The sequence below is a fragment of the Nipponia nippon genome, unplaced genomic scaffold (assembly GCF_047370975.1).
Source record: "Nipponia nippon isolate SJK-2023a ecotype South Korea unplaced genomic scaffold, ASM4737097v1 scaffold_1, whole genome shotgun sequence".
NCBI classification, from domain to species: domain Eukaryota; kingdom Metazoa; phylum Chordata; class Aves; order Pelecaniformes; family Threskiornithidae; genus Nipponia; species Nipponia nippon.
This window is the reverse complement of record NW_028262290.1, coordinates 130,227,872-130,248,958: the sequence shown is the minus strand read 5'-3', so window position 1 is coordinate 130,248,958 and position 21,087 is coordinate 130,227,872. Positions and strand designations below refer to the sequence as shown.

Here is a 21,087-nt window from a genome sequence, read left to right as displayed (position 1 = left end):
GTGTTAAATATGGAGCGTGTATCTGAAAACGGTGCCAGCGACTCTCTGTTATTTATTTTGGAGCTATTAAGTCACGCCACCATATTTTACACTGCCACAGTCCTTCAAACTATGCTGCTTCTTGAAAGAGTTGCTAAGTAGCAATAAAGCACTTCGCAAACGCTATGACATTTTTTTTTTTAATTTGTTGTTATCCCAAACTCTAATATTCATTGCGGCACTTTAAGTTCGTACATAAATCGTTCAGACTAATGAGTCATAGAGAAATTCGCCCATGACTTTTCCTTTACAATGCTCACTGCCTTTCCATTGCTTTTTTGGCCCTGCATTAGGAGCCGGTGATTTATTAACGCCAGGAAAATTGAACAAAGCAGGTCCTCCTGCACTGTGGCACCCAGCCTTCCACAGTGTGAATTAGAACATTATCAAATGTGTTTGCCTCGGTAACACTTAATCACCAAAAGCCGTAATGTGACCACAAGGCAGCTAAAACAAAGATTTAACATTTCTAAATATTAAACTTGTTAAGCAAATGCTCAGCAGACAAAGCAAGCACAAACAATTAAAGTCATCAAGCTAGAAATACACACTACCTACTTACCAACACAGACCCTACTGCTTGCTTAAGAAGTTTAGAATCTTTCAAGATAAATCAGGTGGTTTTTTTTTTAAAGGGAAAAAAAAAAAGAAAGAAAGAAAAACAAACTCCAGTAATAAGGAGTTGAGTTTCACTTCTGAGAGAATCACTCCTAGTGAGGACTGACGGCCACAGATCCATTCCTGACTATCTGCATTAATTATTTAATGAGTCACGTGACCCTAAAGATTAAAATTTCAATATCTCCCCCAGAACAGACGCAACACCTTTATCTGCGAGCGCAGGGATCCTCGTACTTGGGTCCCCTAATCTCTGCTGGCTTTGACAGCTCCTCAGTTTCTCGGGAGAGCGCTGGGGCATTAATAACACGGGTTTGTCCCGCTCCGTACAGCGAGACGGGGCAGCCCTGCGCCCCCCCAGATTAGCCACTTGCACCCAGATCCTCACTGTCTGCGGCGGGGGGAGCTCTGAGCGCTGCTGCGGGGGGACAGGGGAGCACCAGGGGCGGCAGCCCCCGGGGTGCCCTCGGCGGGTCAGCGCTGCCTGTCCGCGGGCCCGGGCGGAGCCAGGAGGGCTGCCCGGGGCCGGGGGGGAGGCGGCCGCGGAGCTTCCCCTGCCCACGCAGGGAGCCCCGACCCCGCCGGAACCCGCGTGGGCCGGGCTTGGGCGCCCACGCAGCGCCGCACCCGAGGGGACGGCCCCGGCGTGATCCCCTGGGGGGGGAGGGTCTCGCCCCGCCGCGGCCCGGCCAGGCCGAGGGGCTCCGCACCCGGCAAGAGCCTCCGCCTCCCCGGGGCCGCGACGTGCGGGGGCCCCAGGGGCCGCGCCGCCGCCCGGCTGGCTCCGGCGGACGTGTGGGAACGGCGGACGGGCCCGGGGCTGCCCGGATCGGGCCCCAAGGTGCGGCGGGGGGGGGGGGGGGGAGCGAGGGGGGACTGGAGTTTCATGGCAAACCTGTCAAGATCTCTGCCTGTGTGAGGGCTCCCCCCACCCCTTCCTCATTTACACACACCGGGCAAGAAGGCCACGGGACGGCAAGCACCCTGAAGAAAAAAAAAAAAAAAGAAAGGAAAAAAAGACCCAGCATTGGGTAATCCTCCAATGCAGGATGGCTCTAGTTATTAAATACCACAAGGCGCTTTTCACAGCTGAGTTCCCCGTGTAATAAAACACCAGGTATAGCAAGAGTTTGCAGGAGCAACGAGGAGGGGGATCTTCGAAAAGGAGCATTTTTCTTGGTGGGTGGAGGGGAGGTGGGTAGCAGGGTTAACGGCGTGGTGTTCCCTGCGGCCAGCAAATTGACTCCGAGGTGATTTGGTCTTTCTTTGAAATATTGACAAACTTCCACTTCCAGCGTTTTGGGCCGCGCTCGCCTTTGTGTCCAGAGCAGATAAATCCGGGTGTGAGAGACACGGGGAGAGCGGTAGAGAGGGAGGGGGGGAAAGAGACATTTAGGTCCAAGTGCCGGATTAAAAAGAATACTGTCTTTAAAGGTCAAGGGTTTGAAGGGTCAGTCTGCTCCTCTAAAAAAAACAATTAATGGGATAGAAAATTTGTCCTCTCGGTGAACTCCCGGTTGCCTTAGCAAAGGGAGCACAATGCGAGAATTTAAACTGGACGATGTAATTTTCGAAGTTATTGTAAAGACGGGCGGTATCGGACGGGGAGCAGAGGGCTCCCAGCCCGGGAGCAGCGTCCCGCTCCCAGCCCAGGCAGAGGGGGAAGGGGGGGAAAACGGAAAATTTACCTTAAACGACGATAATCTGCCATGGGGTATTTTGCAGTCCGCTGTTCAATCTCCAGCAAGAGAGTGTACATTTTTTTAGTAGACAGCCAAGATGCTGTGTCTCTACACATGACCACCTTTTTTTTTTTTTTTTCCAGGAAAATCCTTTGCGTCTTCACAGACTTTTCCAAGAGAATGCCTTTCAGAACCGCTGTTGAATTACAAAGAAGTGTTTATTGTAGGAGGTGATTAATGATTCTCGCTAAAATTGCTATTTGCAGCGTGATTTCATTTCTCTTCACAATGGGAGCAAACCGGGTTTATACACATAGGCTGCACACTAAAGAAAGCCCGCATCGCCGGTTAATACTTTTCAGCTGGAATTTTGCTCGGCTGTGCTAATTTTGGCTCTACATATATTGAGGGATTCTCAAGCAATAAACTAAACGAAGAGTCACACGCTTGCAGATAGTGGTTACCTCACTTACAGCTATAGTATTGTCCCTTTACAAGGCGGCAGCTGGCAATTTAGGGCTTAGTAAACAGCAATATGGGAGTGGAAGCATGCTTTTCAGGCCTGCTCCTTGGCCAGGTTTGGAGACAGCAGTGTTTGCCGAGGGTATTTACAGCCGCCACCTCTCTGATGCTGACCGTGCCCTGCCAGCGGCACCTTACATTTTTCTGCGGGACGATCCGTGTTCCTTGGCCAGGCAGGGATGCTGGCCTTAACCCTGGGGCCTGGTGCTACCTCACCCAGGGGGTGATGATGCACCCAGTCCTGGCGGCCTCACTCACGCGAAGAGAAGCATTGGTTCCAAAAATCCCTCTTGGATGTATTTGGGTAAGTAAATAAGTCTTGGCCTTCAGGCCTTCCCTGGAAGATTTACCAGCACTTGAGCTCCTTTCCAAGCCTTTTCCTACCCGGCTCGGTGCTACTCTCTGTTGTGGAAGCCCTGAGCAAGGCTCCCCGTTAGCAGCTCGGCTTTGCCTGCGCTCCTTAGCTGCCTGGAAGCAGCGAGATGCGCAGCCTGAGCTGGAACCACTCGAACCCCATTTTGCCACACTCATTTCGACAATCTGTCAAATAAAGCTCTTGAGTTGTACGCAGATTCATGTTTCTGCCGAGGCTTTCTCAACACATTTCGAAATAGTCTTAAAAAGAAAATAAAAGGAAACAGAAACAGAAGAGGCAGCTGAGAGAAATTTTAGGTTACCACCCATGTATTCCCCTTCAAAAGTGCTAGCCAATTGAGAAATCATAATCGGGCGAAAATGCACGAATAAATCACGCCTGGCGAAAGATTTAAAGTGTTATCATGGGGAGCATGTGTGACTTCTCCTCCAGCAAAACCCGTCATGGGAGCTTAGTGGAGCTTCTCCCAGCAGAAGCACAGTTTCTCTGTACCGCGGCTGAACCCGGTCGTACGGACAGGGATGGACAGCCGGACTGATTCTGCCAGGAGTCCGCTAACGAGAACACCACTCACCTACACGATGAAGCAAGACCTTTCCTCGTCCTACAGCGCTCTCTTTCCCAGCCAGGCAATTAGGAGTCAGGACGTTTTTCACTACATTTAAAGCAACCATTACCTTATTGACAAGATGAATCCAAGTTAAAACGATGCGTGAAACCGTTGTTTTCCATTCCTGGTGCCAACACCAGCCAAGCACAAGGGGGATGAAACAGCACTGAGTGGACTTGTGTTTCAAGCGTTTAATTCTTTTGTACAGAATAACCTTTATTACCAGCATTTGGCACTGTTATACATTACACCAAAAATCCACAAATTGTACATGGACCCAAACGATTTAGACGGTGCCAAATATGAAGACAGCAACAGCCTTTATAGCGATATTTCTTTAAATAAATGCAATCGGGAATGTGGAGAAAAACTAATAGATCACAGCTACGGCGGGGGCTACACTTAGAACCAGTTAAGTTACCTTTGATACATAAAACATTTTCCTTTCGACAGCGTAAGGGGACATTTTTCGTAAGTCTTTAACTTCCCGTGGAGGTGTTCGTTCTCTCTCCCGTGTTGGCCTGTGTGCATACGTGCGTGTGCACCCTCACACACGCACACACGCACACGGGAATCCACGAACACGCCACGAAACAGCGCTATTCAAGTCAATGCCTTACACGAGTGTCTCACAAGGTCTTTGCTTTGTTTTAACCGTCTTTTATTTTTAAAGTGTTCTCTAGAAAAAGAAAAAAAAAAAAAAAAGTGTCCGTCTTAGGTACAGAGAATTCGTCCGTGACAGCATCCAGCCCTCTCTTACACCGAGGGCAAGAGAGCGTTTCCATAAATAGAAAAAAAATGATGGGCATGGAACCATTATCTATATACAATGTAGACAATCGTCCGGGTTTTGGTTTAAACATGTGCCCGTTCTTGGGCACGTCTCGTCTTCCTTTCCTGCTCCTGTTTTGTTTTACACAGTTGTTTGGTCCAAACGGCCAGCCTCCACCACGGGGCAGCTGGAAAACCCCAATAGATAGGTAAATATATATATATATATTAAAAAAAATAATAATAACCGTATTTACAGCGCGGCTGCGTTGGGTGTAGCCCCATCGAGCGGATGGGGGTGGCCCTGTGTCTGTGCTTTGGACTGCTGGCTCAGTGTGGACTGGTTTGAGGAGCGCATCTTTGTGTTAGGCAGTTTATGGTCTTTCTTCCACTTCATCCGCCTGTTCTGGAACCAGATCTTGACCTGGCGCTCGGAGAGGCAGAGGGTGTGAGCGATCTCGATGCGTCGCCTCCTGGTCAGGTAGCGGTTGAAGTGGAACTCCTTCTCCAGCTCCAGGACCTGCTGTCTGGTGTAGGCAGTGCGAGACCTCTTGGGCTCCCCTCCGTTGTAATTGGGATTGACTGAAACGTGCGCACACAGGCAACACACACGCACACACACGCACGCACACACACACACGCGCGGAGGGGGAAAGAAAGGGAGAGGGGGGGACGAAAGCGATGGAACATAATCATTATATAATAACTTGACACCAGGTTCGCGTAAGATACATAAACGGCAAGAAAAATTGTTTCACAGCCTATCGACAGTGGGGACAATCGAGGAGCAATAAAAAATGGTGATGGGCATTTGGGTTAGAAGAAAAGCTTCAAAGACACATGGCCCAGAGCCACTGCAGGGCAATTAAATTTATGGGGGCTATAATTACTGCCCTAACAGTTTGGCGTCTCGTAAATCTTTTGATAAAGGACCCCGGATACAAAAGGTTTCTCACTTTTTTTTTTTTATTAGGAAACGCGGAGAGAGAAGGAGGGGAAAAAAAAAAAAAGCCACACAGGCAACGACCCATCCCGGCCCCGGGAGCACCCTCCCCCCTTCCCTCCTCTGCAGGCTCATCCCCACCTCCCCCTGGCAAGGGCAACTCACCCGTGCTCACATGGATCTTCTTCATCCAGGGGTAGACCACCGGCTCCTTCCCCTTCAGCCCGGGCAGGCTCTTGTCGGGCAGCAGCGGGCAGCCGGGCCCGGTGCCGGCCCCGGCGGCGGGGGCCGCTTCGCAGCGGCGTTGCAGGGCATGGCCTGGGAGCAGGGGCTGGGGCGGGCCGGGGTGGCCCTTGGCGGGCGGCGGCGGCGGCGGCGAGGCGCCCGGGGGCGGCTGCTCGGGGCCCGGGGCCGCGCTGCCGGCGCTGCTGTAGCTGTAGGGCGCCTGGGGGTAGGAGGGTGCCTGCGCGGGGTAGAGAGCCTCGGGAGGCGGCCCCGGCGGCCCCGGAGGAGCCGCGGGAGCCTGGTAGCCCGGTTCCCGGCGCGGCCGGGGGAAGTACTCGGGCAGCGCCGGGCCCGGGTGCGCGGCGTGCAGGTGCGGCGGCGGCGGCGGCGGCGGCGGCGGCGGCGGCGGGGCGTGCGGGTGCGGGTGGTGCGGGTGGTAGCTGGCGGAGCTGCCGGCGCTGCCGCTGTGCTGCGTGTACTCCTCGCAGGGAGGGAATTTGGGCTCGATGTAGTTGGAGTTTATCAAAAACGAACTCATGGTCATTAATTTGTGAAGTGCAAAAATACTAATTTTTCTCGCGTTGTCGTTTTTCTGGGCTCGGCGAGGCCCCTCCCCTTCCCCCCCTCCCTCCCCTCCCTCCCTCTCCCCCTCCCGCTGCTGTCAAGTGCTCGCCGCTGCCAAAGTTTGGGCCTCCAGCTTCCCCCCCCGCCGCCGCACTCCCCTCCCTTCCTCTCTTCCCACCCCTGGAGCGCCTACAACACACACAACACACACACGCACACCCACCCCCGCACCCCCCGCCACCCCGTCACCACCTGACCGCCAGCGCCAATTACCGCGCGGGGCCGCGGACCCCGGATCAGGAAATGGAAGGAGGGCGAGCGGCCGCGGGGCAGCTCCGCGCCCGCGGAACCACCGCGGGGGGCTCGCCGCTGCCGCCGCCGCCGCGCCTCCTCCCCGGGCGGCGGCTGCCCGCCGAGGGAGCGCTCGGTCGGGGGCTGCCGGACGCCCCTCACCGGGATCCCCGGCTCCTCCCGGCCGCCGAGCCGGGCCCCGTCCGGCAGTGGCGGTGTCAAGCGAGATAAAAATAATCCCGCTCCGACAGTCCCGTCCCCCCCGCCCCCAGCACTTTTTGTTTCTCCGTCCCCCCTCGGGAGAAGCGTAGGAAGCGGAGGGAGGCAGCGGAGCGCAGCCCAGCTGCGCGATCCAGAGGGAGGCAGGCATTGCACGAGGCGTTGCACAATCCTTTTCGACGAGCCCATCTCCAAATGCTTGGAGTCCGGGCTGCGCACAGGCGGCGGGCGGCAGCGGCCGCCGGGCGCAGGCCACCGGTAGCCCTCCGGGGTTTGCCCCCAGCGCCCCGCCGCCGCGGACCGGGAGCTCTGGGGCTAGCCCTTTGCACCTTTGAAGCCGTGCTACCCGGAGGAATAGATGCGAAAGTTAGTTGGAAGGTGGCGGGGAGGCCGAGGAGAGTCCTCGAGTGGCTTGCGGGGTGTGAGGGATGTAGCGAGCCTAAAAATAACGGGGAGGAGAGGGGGAAGGGAGAGAGGGGAAGGCGGACACGGCGGTATCAAATATTTCCACCGGCGGTTGCAGGGCTCACCGCGAGCATCCCTCCCCGCGGAGGAGCGGTTTCCAAACTACGAATTTGAGTCCGTCGGTTTGGTATGCCTCGTCTTGGGTTTATTTCTTAATTTTCATTTCCACGAGAAATCGCTAGCGCCTTCGCAGAAGTAACTCGCAAACCCTGGCGTGGGAGGGAGAGGGCACTCGGGCACTTCTGCATTGCTAAAACTGAGACTGTTAACGATATTTGCAGCTCAGAGGGAAAAGAGACAACCGCCCTGACCTTAGGTAATTGAAATTTGATGGTTGAACTAATTACGCTCTTATTCTAAGGGGAAAAAAAATAGTTACTGAACGTCAGCTCGTCTGGTACGTTCGGAGTTAGAAGCGAACTTTTCGGATTTTTTTTTTTTCTCCTTTTCAGGAAAGCATATAAACACATAGAAATATTTACCGCACCCTTCGAGAATATAATTGCTGAGTGGGTAATCTCATCTGCTGGTATGGGAAAATACATCTAATATATCAAGCGTAAATATGATACGTTTTAGATCTTGCCCTCCTAAAGATATTACATTAACAGTTACCCTGGTTTAAATTCAGATTATTGTCTTTTGCAGTTTTATAGATAATGGATACATGCAATAAAATTCTACTTGAATATATATTCTATCTAACAAGACACACACCGTATCGATTTATATTTTATACACACACACACACGCACATTGCAGGCGGCTTGTAATACGTTAGAACCTTTCCAGCACTTGGGTATACTGGGGTACTTATCTAAACAATCACTCATTTCCTCCTCCTATCGAATGTCTAATTTGTAAAGAGAGTTAAAACACATTTACTTACTCATTTCCAACAGCACATCTATGGAACTCTTTAACTGGGGTAATAGATAAGTTTCTCTATTTACTTTGCATGGAGAGGAAACGCGGTTACACACGCGCAGGCAGAGACAGCAGCAACTGTTCAACAACACACGTTTGACAGGAAAGGGGAGATTGTTTTATTTCTATTAAAAAAAAAAAAAAAACAACAACAAAACAACACAACAACCCCCCCCCCCGAAAACAACAACCACCCTTGTTGTAAAAGAATAAAGCTCCCACCTACGTGACTGTAAAAAATAAAAGATTGCCAAAGCCCACCACGAGCAGAGCGAGTTTTCCCGGCGTAAAGAGATCCATGCACACACACAGACACAGACGTACCAATACCTGCCGGCCAGCGCCAGATGAATTACACTGGGTTATCGTAAATATTATCCTCGACATACGTCCTGAGACGCTATGGCCAGAGCAGGCTGCCGTGCTCCCAAGCCACGGGAAAACACAACGAAAAGTGGTGTCTCGGTTTGTAAGCTCAGAGCTATATTGGGAGAGCTGGCCGAGCTCTGTTTCGTATTATTTACCGAGATTAGATCTCAAAGTATACTTGTTTCTCTGCCCCTCTTTCTACCGTGGGGCTCTGGCGCTCGGTTACAGGGAGAAGGATGCAATTTTGTATACGACTGTAAATCTGCAAGGTGACCTGAGCTGCTCAGCTGAAGTCTGGTTTTTTCGTGTGGTTCTATTAGTCTGCGAAGATGTGCTGAGGCAGGACCTCCAAAAGGCCTGTTCCATGTCTTTGTGGTTTTGTTATCATAAACAAGAACCCAGCCAAGACCACCAAGTGTTATCTTGCACACGGCCATTTCGACATTTTACTGCAAGATTTATGGCTGTAATAAACAATCTCAGAAACCCTTTTTTTCCCCGGTACTTCCCTTTAACAAACTTGTAGCATCATCCCAAGCTCTCAAAGAAAGAAAAGGAGAGGAAAAATAGGCCGGCTCCCTTATTTTTCCAGAAGGACTAAAGGCTCGATTTCACTGGCGAAGGAGACTTTAATCAGTTAATAAAGGAGCGAGAGTTTCCTGGCCGAGGCTGGCCGAGGAGGAGATGGGGACCCCACTGGAATTAAGTTGAGAGGGAGAGAGTAAATTTCCATGCACCCAGAAGAGCCAACCTCGTACATACCCAAAGAGGGGGGAAAGAGGGACCCCGCTTTTTCTTGCGAAACAGGCAAGCACTCCTGCCACCCTCCACATGCGCGGCTAAAACGTAATTACTCCGAAAGAGAAAATAACAATAACAGCAATAATAGTAATAGTAATAGTAATAGTAATAGTAATAGTAATAGTAATAGTAATAGTAATAGTAATAGTAATAATAATTCAAGTCAACCTTTCGCCGTGCCCGGGCATCCTCCACCGAGAGCGGTAGGAGGAGGAAGAATCGCACTAGCAGCCTGGTTTGAATTTGATTTGAACCATTTTGAATATATTTAGCCTCAGCTTTCCCTTCTTGAATGCGAGGCTGTCCCAAGTTTCAAAGTGACCGAAAAGTGACACCGTGTGCATTTTGTTTCTTATTAATCTTACACATTGACAGTCTTTGTTAAATAACAAGGCGTGCCCTTCACCAGGCGACATTTTCATATTTGTTAGACGCGGTGACCTGAAGTTCACCTCGGCCTTGGACTTAGTTTTTCTAAAAGGTCTATAACAGTGTCTTTTAGATAGCGGGGTGCTTTGCCCAGGTCACTACTTCTAAGGGAAAATTAAGAAAAAATCGCGGGAAAATGTAAACGTTATGGAATGTATCGACTGTATTCCCTCCTTTGTTCCTGGGAATGATACAGCCCCCGAGGCTGCTCCTGCCTCCGCGGGCGGGAGCGCTCCTTCCCGATGGGCGCTGCCGGGGCAATGCTGGCAGTTTTGCCCCAAGTTCAGCATTTGGTAAAAGCGGGGACTTCTCCGGCACGGGGGCTCTTCTTTCACAACGGGATGGGTGGCGGGATTTGCTCGCTCTGTCCTGGCGCGGTTAAAGAAACATACGTAAAATGTGATTTGTGCCCGGATTTTCAATGAATGGTCTTTCGAGCAGACCTTCCACGCCAGAGAGCAGTGTGCTGAATGCGGAGAGTGAAAGGACAGAAAGAGTTCGGCTCAAACTATTAACTGTTCCGCTCCAGGTTGTTGCCTTTTTTTTTTTTTTTTTTTTTTTAAGGAATAATTTAAACAACAGTTCAGAAGAGTCAATATTTATTGAAGTCGCAGTTTCAGCTTCTTTGAAAATATTCTCACTGATATTTTTAGTCTAAAGTAGATTGAAAATACGGAATTCGAGCCAGTAATTGTTTTGGTGAGGAAGCAAATGGATTTCGGTCACCTACTTTTGAGTAAGCCGGTTATAGTAACAGCTTTCGTTCTGGGTCTATCAAAGACGCATTGTTATTCTTGGAAACAATCCGCCTGCTATTCTCTAACAAAATAGATATTTGGCTACGGTTTTTAGCTTGTTATCAGGCTTCGCTCTTACACCAAATAAATACTCTGGATGTGAAAGGTTATATACTATCTCCAGCGAGGGCAGGCTCCCCAAACGTGCAATGCCAGGGCTCGCTACAAGTGAGCAACAGCAGCAACTTGTGAACAACGCCTGCACGCCGAGCAGACGCTTGCATTATAAACTTCCCAGGCTTCAGCAGGTACTTTAGGCAAAATCTCCAATAACCACTTTGGCTGATCTGAAATCTAACCCCCGGTATATTTGTTCCCAAGAAATAACCCTCGGCTGCCACGATCCAGCTGTGTCTCTGGCAAATAATTCACGCGTACCAGCTACAGAGAGAGGCCGGTGCAGCCTCCTGCCTTGGGGTCGAAAGGCAGCTCTGCACGATGGGGGTGAGGTGCGCTCTTTCCCGGACTTCCTCGTCGCCCCCTCCCCTCCTCCACACCTTTCATATCTGCTTCTCAATATTTGGGAATATCCTTTCCCTCTTCCACTGACTCCCTCATCCTCATCGTTTCAGGCTGAATCCGGTTTGCTGTGGTCTCCCCCAGAATGAAATTCCCTCCGCGATATTGGCCAGTTCTCCCCACAGACATGCCTAAGCGAGGAGCTGAAGCTTCAACACCGAGGAACAAAAAAATCCCAGCAATGTGGGGAATAACTCTCTGCGCAAAGAAATTCCACCAAACTTTTTTTCTTTGGGGGGGGGAAGAGGGCGGGGGGATGGAGGGAGGGAAAACAACCCTCCCTGCTCCCCATTTCGCTGGGAACCGCTGCCTTGGGTAATTCCAGGAGGCTGTGAGATCCCTCCAAATCACGGAGCGGCGCAGGGCGCCAGCTTCTCCGCAACATTTTCCATCGGTAGCGCACCATGGCCCCACCGCTCCTCGTTTAAGAGCTCCTTCGGACCGAGTATATAACCCGTATTACCTCCAGCACGCCCTGTTTAAGCACAGTTTAGCGGTCGCTACAGAAATGAGAGCAAAAACAAAGGCGCGGCCAGGATCGATACAGGCGTTAATAGCTTCGCTCCTATCTTATCTTCCTGCCATTTTGCAAAGTGAGAAGGCTTGACATCAAACCTCTTAAAGCAGGTTATTATATAATAAACAAGGGCGAAACATTTTGCTACCTGACTGGCGGAGGAGGCAGCATCAGCGGCTGCTGTGGGGGTAACACGCGTGTTTACCTGCCGCGGCTGAACCCGAGATATTCAGACACAAATGTGGCCGATAATTCAAGATGAAATACAACGTGTATTACTCTTGAAAAGAGGAATTTTCTATCCTTTCCTCGGTAATTGAGGTCATTCAGCCAGTAGGGTTCACCTGGAGTCCATACTGTGATACACACGTAACTCAAAGCTATTTTATCTTTTGTGCTGATAGTCAAGATCTCGGCTATAACATTGACATCAAACTCTGTCTGGGCGAATGACTAAGAGTGGTGCAAAACGTAAACTTTTGACCCTCAACTTTTTGACCTGCAGTTGTAACGCCCTTAACCACAAAGATATACAAAAGCTATGCAGCTTCTTTTAGGAGTAAGAGGCTCGCACTGTTTGTTTCAATAGTTCTGCCGTTTCCCCCAGCTTTCTAAGGGCTTTTTTTTTTTTTCTTTTTCCTTCTTGCTGTTGAGAAATCGGATACTTTTGCATTTTTAATTATTGCCCTTTTTTTTTTTTTTTTTTCTCCTTTCTTTTCTTTAATCTCGCAGCTTTGTAAAGTGCTGTTAAATCAGTTTGCACAGCCTTTCGGCAGCGTTGGAGGGAAGCCTGTTACTCAAAGGCGCTATATGGTTACAATTGCAGGTGAAATGCTGGGTAAGTTCTGGGCGTGAGGTTGGAAGGAATGTAGCGACGAGCGTTGGGGGAAAAGCTGCAGCTCTCTGCTGCGAGGGTCTTAGTCATTTCTCCTTGATTTAAACATAAAGAAACAACTCTAATTGTTTGCGAAGCCTTGTCTAGGCAAACGAGTTGACTGTGAACTTGGTCTAAAGCGAGCTCTGCTGGTGATTCCTAGGGTGTGCAGATTTATCTTTTCTGCATTTACTTAACCTGGCAGTGAACTGCACGGGCTGCCATTTGTTATCCAGAGACAGACTTCACCTCAAGCAAGGACTGTTCCACAAAATTGCAATAATTACCCAATAACCTTCATAGCAAATATTATTATTGAAAAGACATTTTTTTGGGGAGGGGATATAGGGAAGGTTCCTTATGCGTGCTGTAAGGCGAGATCCTTGCAAATTTTACACGCTCTCTATGTCAGATTTGATATTGTTTGTGCGTGTAGCTACAGGAACATGTGACTGTGATGGTCCATGAGTATTTGCCTTCCAGAGAGACATTAGTGAGGATGCTTTAATTTGAAAGGGATAATATTTTCAAAGATGACCAGGCGGCTGTGGGAGCTGTGCTTTTGCGCTCTGGCTAGCAACTCTAGCAACAAATCGGGGAGATTTTAAGGGCAGGAAAGAGAAAGAGCTAAGAAAGCAAAGCGATGTCTTAACTTGGTCAGGAGATTTACTTACGTCTGCATTTAATGCGTTAAATCTGTATTTGCGGGGAGGGAAAAGGCATTGCTCCAGTATCCAGGGTTTGAAATCGAAACCTCCTGATCCGCCCCTCATGATCTGTTCCATTCAATTTCCCATGGAGCAGATTGCAGACCCCTCTATTGTCACCCTTCCACAGATACACACTTATTAAATGTAAGGAAATGGCAGAATAATAATTTCCCCGTAATGTTCTGCAATTAGGGCGTTTGCAGGTCTTCGACAAGGCTGCAGAGCTGTAATTTACGGATGACTTTCCATCGGATTGTTATACTTCTGGTTTAGAGAAAGTTATGCCTTGCAAAATCACTAGTTACACACATTAAGAGAGTTGCCTAAGCTTTAATTGGCCTTACGCTTAGACATGACACACTACACTCAAGTATTTCTTTCAAAGGATTAGGTAAACTATATTTCAATGCGCAGAACGCCACTTGCCATGCCTAAAGTAAAACAAACTCGCACGCATTAATCCCCCCAAACACAGCAGAAAAATAATGTGCGCAGATAAGACCTCTCTCTTGATTCCCAGCGATTATTCTCCATGACATTTTCCCTCGGAAAACAATTAGGACCTGGGAATATTTCGGTAGGGTTCGGCAGTCTGGGGTTGTTTGAATTTCAAATTTCAAAGCGGATTAGAAAATCTTAATGCGTTTCTGGAGTTGAATGTCTTCCACTGTGCTGCTTAGGACAGGGCAGGGCCAGAAATATGGAGAAGTTGTCATTTCTAGCTAACTTTCTTTTGTTGTGAGAGAGTTTTTTGCAGTACGGGCGGGTTTATGTGCTTGTGGGTTTGGGGATGTTTTTCTTTTCCGTGGTTCTTGAATCTCTGTACACTGCTTTACGTGGAATATGCTCTAGAAGCCACATTCAAAAATGTGAAAATACGTAGTAGCGAATCTTTTCGCTCTAGGCAATGAAAAATGACAATCTGCGACGATAACCAGGTTGCTAAAATACTAGTCGAACGGGTGAGCGTGTGTGTTTATATATTCACCAGCTAATTCAAATAACGCAGTGTTGTTGAATATTGAGTAATCGCGAACGGTTTGTGTCTAGTATCATTCCCGTTTACAAGTGAAGGATTTTCCTTGGAAAAGGACCCGTATATAAATGAAGCTCAAACTTTTAAAGGGTTTTCATGCCTTTGCCTCAACCTATAAAATTTTATGGCATATAATATAATAGAATACAATACACGCCTATCATATATAACTTTCTGGTGTTCCTATTGACGAAAATGTGACAGCTAGTGCACTATGAAATCTCCAGCTGTTTATTGCGGAAATGATTTTCAAATGTGCATTTGGATATGCACTTCTGAAGCCTTTCCTATTTTTTTAATATAAAGTATATGCATATGTGTTTGTTTAGTGTTCATAGGAAGATACACAGACACAAAGGTTTCGGACTCCATTTATCGTACACAGGGGCTTGACTGTAAATATTAAATATTTGTAAAACTGTGAGATCTTTGAGCTGAGCCAACCTTATAAACTACCATTTCTTTAAAGTTAAAGGCAAACAAATTAAAAATAGGAATCAGTCAGCGAAGTGCAGACCCTGCAGAGGTACACAACAACCTTACCCTCCTGCACCCCCGTGCCTTTCTCTCATTTTTGCTCACAGTAACAGATACAGCCTAAACCGCGATATTCAAACGGGATAGCACTAGCGAAATAAAACAAAGCCCATCTCCCAGCTCGCGTCAAACCACCCCGTTCTTTTGCAAACCCGACTTTATGACACATGAAGGAAAACAATGCGATCTGCTGAATCCCTCCTACTCCAAACCTGAGCAGAGAAAGAGATACTCACAGCTGGTTTGGAGATAGAGAGAGAGATTAAAAAATATGTATGCATATATTGGAGGCAATTCTCAAATCTCTTCCCTAGACCCTGAATACTCCGTCTGCACCCCCTGAGATCATCCGCCTAAGTAACAGCTCTGAGGGTAAGGATCAGGCCTTAATGCTACCCAGAGAAAGACAGAGTTTCTTTCACCCTTTCATTCAAGTCCTGGAAATTCAAAGACTAAAGTTAAATCCGGCCATAAAGTTTATTGCTGAGTAATCACACTCTAGTGAGAACAGTCCACTTAAATAAAAAGAATGTTGAAGTAAACACGCAGCTGGGGCCTACCCCACAATGGCAGCCAGCAATATAAGGCAGGGAGGGAGAGAGCAGAGCTAGGGGGATATTTACAATCTTCAATAAACCAAGCCCGTATTTCATAATTTGCAGCACTCTAATGACCTGTAGTCTCTTGTATTAATGCTACAAGTTACAGTCAATTGCTCCGCTTTAAAAAAAAAAAAAAAAAAAAAGGCACAGGAACGTATATATGTATACACGCGTACACACCCTTTGTATACATAAATACACCGATATTAGACACACATATGCATGTGCACGGCTTTATACAGGCGTATACATCGATTTGTACATACATGCACACACACACATAATTTAAATATATTTATATTTATGCAATTACATATAGGAACTGGAAAAAGTTATAGCAACGTTATAAATGCGCATCCCCGAAACACACTATGCCCTCGCAGATGGACATATATACATAGCTAAAGCTTTCTGCACACCCCGATGCAGAAAATAGGAATCTTAAGCGCTCCAGTACAGTCTGTGCCATTTTAATACTAGCTCTGATGTGCAACATATTTCACCAATCCAAAGATTATTACCATATCAGCACGCCTCCAACTCTATCATGCCTACATAAGACACTGCCCAGATAATATCAAGCCCTATCTATTTTGTTTCCCCTTTCTTTAATCGCTTGCAGTAACTACTCCTTGCTAAACAAAACCTCTCCAAACTTGGAGAGCCTATTGGAGCAAAGGAAGTAATTATGTTCTGCGGTAGTCAAAGTGATTAAAGCTAGGCCCCAAAATCCATCTCTGCCAAAGTCGCTTATTGTGGTTTACTTTGATTTGATCGTTAAAATAGAGAGCTAGCTGCTGCGAGTGAAGGGATGGGGGGGGGATTCGCAGCGCAACCTAGATCATTAGTGGTTGATCCTGCCTCTCAGGCTCGGTGGGACCGTCCTGAAAAGCTCCAGGCAGAGAGGAAGGGAAAGAGAAAGAGAAAGAAAGAGAGGCGAGAGGCAGCGAGAGCGAGCGGGAACCTCGGCTTCCCCACTGTACAAATAAACTTTAAGGAACTTGTGCACAAAACTTACCTTTGACTTGCAAGGAGCCATTTTTCATACAGTATTGAGAACTTGTGGTTTGGATACTTCTGTCCCTAAACCTGACAATTTGAATGGCCAGGAGGCACACGTAGCCTGCAAAAGAGTCAAATGAAGTCCAGCGTCAGTGAGATTATATGTTATGTGGTATATAATGTTGGATGTCAACTCCCCAAAACCATAAAACTTACTTTAATGGCACCACGTGACTTTTTATAGCCAGTGAGCCTATCTGTCTGTGCTATGGATGATTTTACGATCTAATTCATAGACAAAACCCTATTCATTTGGCACCCAAATGTCATATAGCCGGAACTGGGGCTTATAAAGTTTACTGTTTTATAACTTTTAAGGGAAGGCATCAATGTAACCAGTCAGTAAATGTGCAAATCTTTAGTTGCTCTTAGAAGCTCAGAAGAGTTAACCATTCAAGCTCTGATGGGGTAAGTAACATTACGTTTATAGCAAACTAATTGTAGCGAAGAAAACCAAAAATCTTTAAAGGGCGAAAAGTGGGAATGTGGCTAGCGAGGGTTACTAATAGACGCAGAGGGCTCGGACATGGTTGTCCTGCAAATATACTTAATGAAACCACAGGAGAAATTCTAGAGCGATGCAAACACGTCTTGGAGTTAGCAGCGTGTTTTAACAAAGCACATGTGGTTGTTTTTTTTTTTTTTTTTTTTTTTTTCCCAACCATCAGCAAACAGCTAACAGTTGATTTACCCACAAAAGGGTGTTGATTGTGGTCCTGCGATGCAGCGTTCCACCTAGCGAGAAACCAGTAAGGAGGAACTTATGGTCAAACTTTCAATTAAAAATAGTGGTAGCGGACAATCGCAGCATCTACCATTTCCAACGTGCAGCAGGAGCCAGGTAAACTATTATTACAAAGTCTGCACGGGTTAATATATTTTTTCAGAGGCAAATCAGGAAGCACAACTTCTTGCTTTGCACAAACCAGACCACGAAAACTTTACAATAGAAAGTTTATTTTTTTTTGTTGATTTCCAGTCAGTTTTTTTTTAAAAACAAATACAAAAAAAAAAAAAAGCTGATCACAGTTTGCTCAAACAGCCAGACTTTGACTATATTTGTAACTTTGTTCACAAAAAACATACATCACAGAAGCTGCGCTTAATAAGAGCCACTTCTAAGAGTTCGTGCAAAGAGTCATATACAAAGGCACAGCAAGGACATACTGCTTGGAATCACAGTTTTCGTCACAGATTCACTATTCACTACACGTAGGACAAGTTCAGTTGATTTCATCATTTCACCTCTACAACAGCATTAATTACACAGGAATTATATAGGTAGTTTGAATAAAAATATTTTTAACAGCTTGGAGCTATACAGACATTAACACTTGACCACACATGCACAGTTAAGCAGGTTGAGTGCAACACATAACATTTGTACTAAACCGGGGGAGGGTTTCTTTCTCTCTCTCCTTTTTTTTTTTTTTAACCTTCTCTTTTTTTGTTCTTTTTTGTTTAGTTTTGTTTTGTTTTAACAGTTACTTCAAGTAACACAGCTCGCTTCATATAAATAAGTTAAAACATCTATTATTTTTTTCAAGACAAAGCCATTCAAGACAAAGAAATGTACGATAAAAGCAGATCTACTTATACACGCGAGAGAATGGTAATAAACAGGCTCATGATTAAAAGATGAATAAGGGCGACAAGAACAGGGTTTCTTCACAGAAGTAACACAAGGAAGTTTTAGAAAGTCAACTTAGTACTGACATGAGACGCAGGGTCAGCTAATACTGCTCAGTACTTTTAATTGATCAAACGCTTAGGGACGGAATGCCCCTCCTGCAGCTGCCATGCTCATACTTTTCAGCTTATTATCCTTTTTCCATTTCATTCTCCTGTTTTGGAACCAGATCTTTATTTGTCTCTCTGAGAGGCAAAGAGCATGTGCTATTTCAATCCTTCTTCTGCGGGTCAGGTATCTATTGAAGTGAAATTCCTTTTCCAGCTCCAAGGTCTGGTAGCGGGTGTAAGCAGTCCGAGCCCTTTTCCCTTCTGGTCCCCCTATGTTGTCTGGAAGAGAAAAGTACATGATTTAGGTTCGCAGCAGCCACTCGGAGCCTTCGTGTCTTATTGCAGCTACCAGCGACCAGGACCGTTATTCTCAGCCCTGCTTGGTTTTGTTTCTGGTTTGCATAAACGCTCAACAAGTTTCCCCCTCCAGCCCCTTTTAGGAAAGGCTTGGGGGAGGGGGATTTGGTGGTCTCGGTAAGTTTTCGCTTGGATTTGGGGTTCGGTTTCTTTTTTTTTTAATTGAATTTTTTCCTTTTTTTTTTTTTTGGAAGGCTAATCCCCCCCCCTCCACACGCCGCCCCCAGATAAGCTGGTTTGGAGGGTGCCTCTGCTGCTAGCTGGGTTTTCAGGGCTGGGAGAGGAAAGCTGAGGCGTGCAGCCCGTTCCCACGGCTGAGCTGGGGAGGCTGGGGGAGGCAGCGAGTCCCCGGCTGCTCCCCCAGCAGCGAGGGCAGGGCAGGTACCCGGGGCCGAAAGTTGCTCCGCTTCCCCGCGCCCCTCAAGCCCCTCTCCCCGGAGTTTGGGGCGACTCGCCCCCCCCCCTCCCCCACGGCTTCCCAGCAGTGAAAACTGCCCTCCTCGCCCTCTCCTATTCTCTTTTTAATACGGCTCGGCAAAATAAATGGGGTCAGCCGCGCCGTTCCCACTGGAGGATCCCCCTTCCAGAGGAAAGCCGGGAGCAGCCTCTGCTCCCGATCCCCCTTCGGGAAGGCGCTTTCTGCTCCCCCGCTGCCCGGCGGGGCCGGCGCTGGGAGCCGGGCGGGCTGTGTTTTTGGGGCCGGGCGTCTTTTTTTTTTTTTTTCCTTTTCTTTTTTTTTTTTTTTCTTTTTGGGGGGGACTCGCCCGGAGAAGGGAGCGTGCTTCCCTGCGAGCAGAGTTGTGCTGTGCGCGGAGGCTGCCCGCTCTCACGCCCTCCTCTCCCCCCTCTCCCCGACCTTGCTCGGCGCAGCCACCCGGTTTACATTAAATCCTCCTTTTCCTCCAGAGAAATAAAGAAAGAACAGGGTATTTGCTTTACCATGACTTATGTGCAGTTTTCGCATCCAGGGGTAGATCTGGGGCTGTGAAGGCTGGGCTGTGCTTTGGTCGGTCGGGGCACTTGCCTGCTCGCTGCTTGCTGGAGTGTCTTCCTCAGTCCCAGACGAGGTGCCAACCCCGTCTCTGCTGATGTGCGTGTTGCTGCTGGAATTGGACGAAGTGCTGGTGGAGTTGGCGAGGGAGTTTTTCACCCCGTGGTGACTCTCGCTGACAGGCGAACCGGCCACGGCGGTGCAGGGCAGAGGGTCAGGGGGAGGCGAGTGGGAAGACGTCGCGGGCTGGTTGTACCTGGGCTCTGTCGAGGCAGAGGTGGTGTTGGCCGGGTAACTGCGGGGTCTCTCATTGGCACCAAAGTGGGTGGAAGCAGAGCGCCCGACGCTGAGGTCCATGCCATTGTAGCCGTATCCGTACCTGCCGGAGTGCATGCTGGCGGAGTCCCTGTATTGCTCGCTCACCGAGCTGTGATCTCCATAATTATGTAACTGGTAGTCCGGGCCATTTGGATAGCGACCGCAAAATGAGTTTACAAAATAAGAGCTCATTTGTTTTTTGATATGTGTGCTTGATTTGTGGCTCTTGGTCGTTTTGTGCGTCTATAGCACCCTTGCACAATTTATGATGAATTATGGAAATGACTGGGACATGTACTTGGTTCCCTCCTACGTAGGCACCCAAATATGGGGTACGGCTTCACATCACGTGCTTTTGTTGTCCAGTCGTAAATCCTGCCTGATGACCTCTAGAGGTAAACTCGTGCACTGGTGGGGGAGCTGGGAGGGCGCGGGCGGGACCGGGGCGCGCCGCCGCCGCGCGCCGCCGCCGCCGCCTCCCGCCCGTCCGCCGGCCTCCAGCGCCACCCGCTGGCGGCGCGGGGGATGGCGCCGGCTCGGCGGGGTCGGCCCGGGGTGACGGCCCCCGACGGCGGCGCGGAGCGGCGCGGAGAGGCGCGGAGCACGGCGCGGGAGGCCGGCACCGCGCCCGCCGCCGCCGCCGGCAGCGGCACCGGCGGCGGGGACGCGGGGACGGCGGGGCTCGCTCCCCCCGCCCCCCCCGCCCCGGCCGCCGGGGAGCCTTGCGGGCAGGGAGCGCTCCGCTTTGTGCCTGCTTTCTCCTCCGTGCGGGGCTTATGGACACCGGGTCACAAACCCTGCGTGAGCCGTCCTCGCGTGCTGGCAGCGCTTACCTCCCTTTTATACATTATATATATAAAAATATTTTAAAAATTCCCTCCCTTTTTCCCGTGCCGGAGGTTTCGAGAGGCACCCGCCGATCTGAAATGGCAAGTACCTAGGAAAGACAAATATCGTGCAGCGTTTTTCCAGCTAGGGGGTCAAATTCCAGGCGGCTTTACGGCCGCCGTTATTTTTCCGCCTCTCGGGGGGGGGGGGGGGGGGAAACAAAAAACAAACGCAAACCACAACCACCTCTAAATGCGGCGGGAGCCATTTTGCATTAGTATTTTCCGGATTTGGCTTTTAAAATATTTAGAGCGGTAGCCCAAATTGCGCTGCCTTCCAAACAAAAGA

At 48.9% G+C, this 21,087-nt stretch overlaps 3 protein-coding genes across 8 annotated transcripts in view; all 3 read right to left on the bottom strand.

Annotated features, from left to right (window-relative positions):
• Positions 1-21,087, bottom strand: part of HOXA3 (homeobox A3) — a 46,947-nt gene that overhangs the window by 16,336 nt on the left and 9,524 nt on the right. For 2 of the 6 annotated variants that reach the window (XM_087772512.1, XM_087772517.1), the window contains exons 2-3: positions 16,462-16,566; positions 2,346-2,535 (exon numbers count right to left, since the gene is read on the bottom strand). The exons of 1 other annotated variant lie outside the window; for it this stretch is intronic. The gene's annotated coding sequence lies outside the window, so the exon portion shown is untranslated. The remainder of the gene's footprint in view (positions 1-2,345; positions 2,536-16,461; positions 16,567-21,087) is intronic. 3 more of the 6 variants (XM_087772527.1, XM_087772535.1, XM_087772553.1) reach the window with 2 other exon arrangements.
• Positions 4,024-6,380, bottom strand: HOXA4 (homeobox A4). The gene is made up of 2 exons (XM_009466553.2): positions 5,727-6,380; positions 4,024-5,200 (listed from the first exon to the last, which is right to left on the bottom strand). The coding sequence occupies exons 1-2, from the start codon at positions 6,328-6,330 to the stop codon at positions 4,872-4,874; spliced, it is 933 nt and encodes a 310-aa protein (XP_009464828.2). The 5' UTR covers positions 6,331-6,380; the 3' UTR covers positions 4,024-4,871.
• On the bottom strand, positions 17,451-20,326 carry HOXA5 (homeobox A5). Its single transcript, XM_009466492.2, has 2 exons — positions 19,542-20,326; positions 17,451-18,524 (listed from the first exon to the last, which is right to left on the bottom strand). Exons 1-2 carry the CDS (start codon positions 20,101-20,103, stop codon positions 18,274-18,276), a joined length of 813 nt encoding a protein of 270 aa, XP_009464767.1. The 5' UTR covers positions 20,104-20,326; the 3' UTR covers positions 17,451-18,273.